This window comes from Wasmannia auropunctata, unplaced genomic scaffold (assembly GCF_000956235.1).
Source record: "Wasmannia auropunctata unplaced genomic scaffold, wasmannia.A_1.0 LD336031.1, whole genome shotgun sequence".
Classification (NCBI taxonomy): Eukaryota; Metazoa; Arthropoda; class Insecta; order Hymenoptera; family Formicidae; genus Wasmannia; species Wasmannia auropunctata.
This window is the reverse complement of record NW_012026859.1, coordinates 468,937-471,995: the sequence shown is the minus strand read 5'-3', so window position 1 is coordinate 471,995 and position 3,059 is coordinate 468,937. Positions and strand designations below refer to the sequence as shown.

Here is a 3,059-nt window from a genome sequence, read left to right as displayed (position 1 = left end):
TTCAAGAGCGATGGGGAAGCGCAGATTATTATAGGAAACTTTCTTTTGTCCCGAAAAAGGACTTCTACAGAAGTGGTATTTAGAAGAATCAAAAGACGGCGGTGGATAATTGAATCAAATGGAAATTACCTCGTTGAATACAATTAGTTTCGATATGAATTTTCGTGCTCGCTTCTCCACGAGAAGTGCGAGAAACGGCGCAAGAACTTCGGCGGTCACCCGATGTGTTCGTACTTACGTCGCGAATAATAACGCTCGTTCGTATAATCGCCCGACGAGATAAAAAGTACGGCGGGGATCGATAGAATATTATACAATGTAATCTGCATCGAATCTAGTCGCATCAATCACCGCCGCGATAACACACTGGATATAATGTGACACGAACACTCTGAAAAATAATAACGCCGAAATTAAAAAATGCCATGATGGACACGCCGCGCAACGGAAATTCGTCGTGTCGAAACGATCGTCGCCTTGAATTATCCCTCGTCCCCGTCTCTCTCTATCTCTCTCTTCTAAATCCAGCGCGGAGCCACGCACGCTAAAAATCCGGAGAGAGAAAAAAATATGATTTCGAAATTAGTCGACGCGGGAAGGGTCTCAACGGTCTAAAGGCGAGAGAACTTTTAAATCCGCGGTGACAATTCGCGATAATGCATTTCCAGGATAACGCTCCATTTGCATATCTCGCATTTTTTTTTTGCAAAGATGGATTTTCCATACGTTAGCATACTGTGTCCCGATTTCGAAGGTCTTGCCTATTCAGATTTTGGACTGAATATATTTGGAGAAAATTATATTTCCTGATTTATATCGAGCGCTCGCCATTTCTAATTTCCGATCGTGCGCACGTACATGTATCGGTACTTCTAAGAAGCGCATTCTCGAATTCGGATCAACGGTGGATCTTGAATCTTATCAAAATTTAAATTCTATGCTATATTTATATCCACGCGCTCTCGCTCCGCGTGTTGCTCAATTATTAATGGCATTCCGAGATTCTGGCTTTTCGCGTCTTTGACGACAGTCATTGTTGCCACCGCCGATTAAAGCGTCATTCCGAAGTTACGCGAATCTTTTTTTTTTGGCACACTTTCCACACGTTGCCATAACCACCGCGTCTCACAGCGGCATCAAATCCCCACGGCATCGATCGGCATACGGTACGGCGCGACGCCAACCGCTTGTAATTTTCATTAGAGACGGACGCGTATTCGTCGCGTCGTCCGCCTCGCAGCCCCATAAGGCGGCTTATAAGCGGGACCGCCGCCGCCACCTCGTCTGATATTACAACGTGCAGAGACACGGAATCCCGAGTAGTAGCCATGTTCGCTGAACATTAATTAGCCGGAAGGACAGCGCGAAACAGTGGAATACTCTCCGCTTTTCTAACGTTGCTTTGTTGACTCAAGCGACAGTGAACGACCGCATCTCTTTCCCTCTACGCAAATTATCTTACATTCTCAATTACCTATATTTTTTTAGTAATATACTTATTATCTGTAACATGACTATAGATACTGCTTATTACAAGTGTATTACACACGCTATGAATATTAAATTGTTTCGAAAATCAATATAGGCGAAATGTAAATGCTGTAAAAATTATTCCCTTACTTAATACGTTAGAAGAAAATTTTTCTGAAAGCAATAAACCATCAGCGTCGAGTTGCGTTAATTGAAAAAAAACTTGAGAGAGAAGACGAAAATCGATTAAAGCAGAAATTTTTCAAAAAAATTAATGAATACATTACGTGTGTTCTTTAATATATATATATGTATTAAAAATTTTATTTCATGCACATGTTATTTCATATTTCTAATATCATACGATAAATTATGTGTATATCAGAAATGTTTTTCTCGTTCTCACTGTACAGCCATATAATTAAATTTAAAATTATGAAATAAAATATTACCGCCTATATTTTTGTATTTGAGAATATATTAATTCATTTCTTTCAATTTTGTATAAATATTTTAGCAAACATATTTTTATATAGATTGAAACATTTCTCGATAAATATGGGGCATCAAAAATACGCATATTTTTTTTACATCAAAATACAAATGTTTTGTAGCTATTAAATAATTCTGAGGATGAAAATTAAGCTAAATTCACAGAGTTTTATCGAAAAATATCATTGCGCAATGCAAAATTATTTTTTGATTACATTCTGTATTTTGCTATATTAACTTATTGACATTCTATTCTCAGGTGAAAATAACTTATTCCTAAAACGAAATGAGTATTTTCTTTAAAAATACGCCTTATACATATTAGAGAACAGTGTTTTTGGGACCCTGTATACTTCTTCAAATTGTCGCTCATCGCGTATACCAGGTGATTGAATTCAGAATCTATCTGGGGGAACGTATGCCGGATTGACTACTGCGGTGTCGACACTATCATTATCCAGCGTATCCTGCTCGGCCGCCCTCCACGACGGCGTGGGTCGGAATAAACTGAGGAAGTTCTGTGAACAATTAAAAGGGCACAAATTAAATTGTTGCGAATCCGATAATGCGCGAGATACGTGCCGTCGGCGCCGTTCACGTTCGGGCGGGGTCATATCTCCTCGCGCGAAACCGCACAAGTACTTTCGCGCAAGTGTGCGGGGAGCGTCCGAAAACAACGAGAAAGGGAGATAAGAGTAATGTTAAATTTATCGGCTAACAGAAAGCGGAAGCGGTCAAGAAAGAGGGCTGCTCGCCCGTTCTCTCTCTCTCTCTAGAAATGGATAGAAATAGGTGCGATCCGAACAGGGCCGCTATTGATATATAAGTAAAATTAAAAATATTATAAATTACTTCCTCTTTCAAATTATTTGGAAATTTTTATGTTTTTTTCTTTCCTGGCACGAGCGGTCTGCAAATAATATTTTATAATTAAATAAAAAAGTTATTAATAAGCTGTAAGATAAAAAATATATTGTTTATTACACTATAATAATTCTAGAAAAAATAGTTTATAATATTCTTAATATTGGCACGCATAAAGGGTCCATGCAAAATTCTATTTAGCACCTCTCGAATTCTTGCATATAAAAAAAAAA

General features: G+C 38.3%; 1 protein-coding gene across 1 annotated transcript in view; it reads right to left on the bottom strand.

The window, feature by feature from the left end:
* Positions 1–1,760: 1,760 nt before the first annotated feature.
* LOC105452480 (sodium- and chloride-dependent GABA transporter 1-like) overlaps positions 1,761–3,059 on the bottom strand; it is a 12,935-nt gene continuing 11,636 nt past the window's right edge. The window contains exon 10 of the mRNA XM_011693604.1: positions 1,761–2,480. Coding sequence (XP_011691906.1) covers positions 2,358–2,480 — 123 coding nt within the window. The 3' untranslated portion in view covers positions 1,761–2,357. The remainder of the gene's footprint in view (positions 2,481–3,059) is intronic.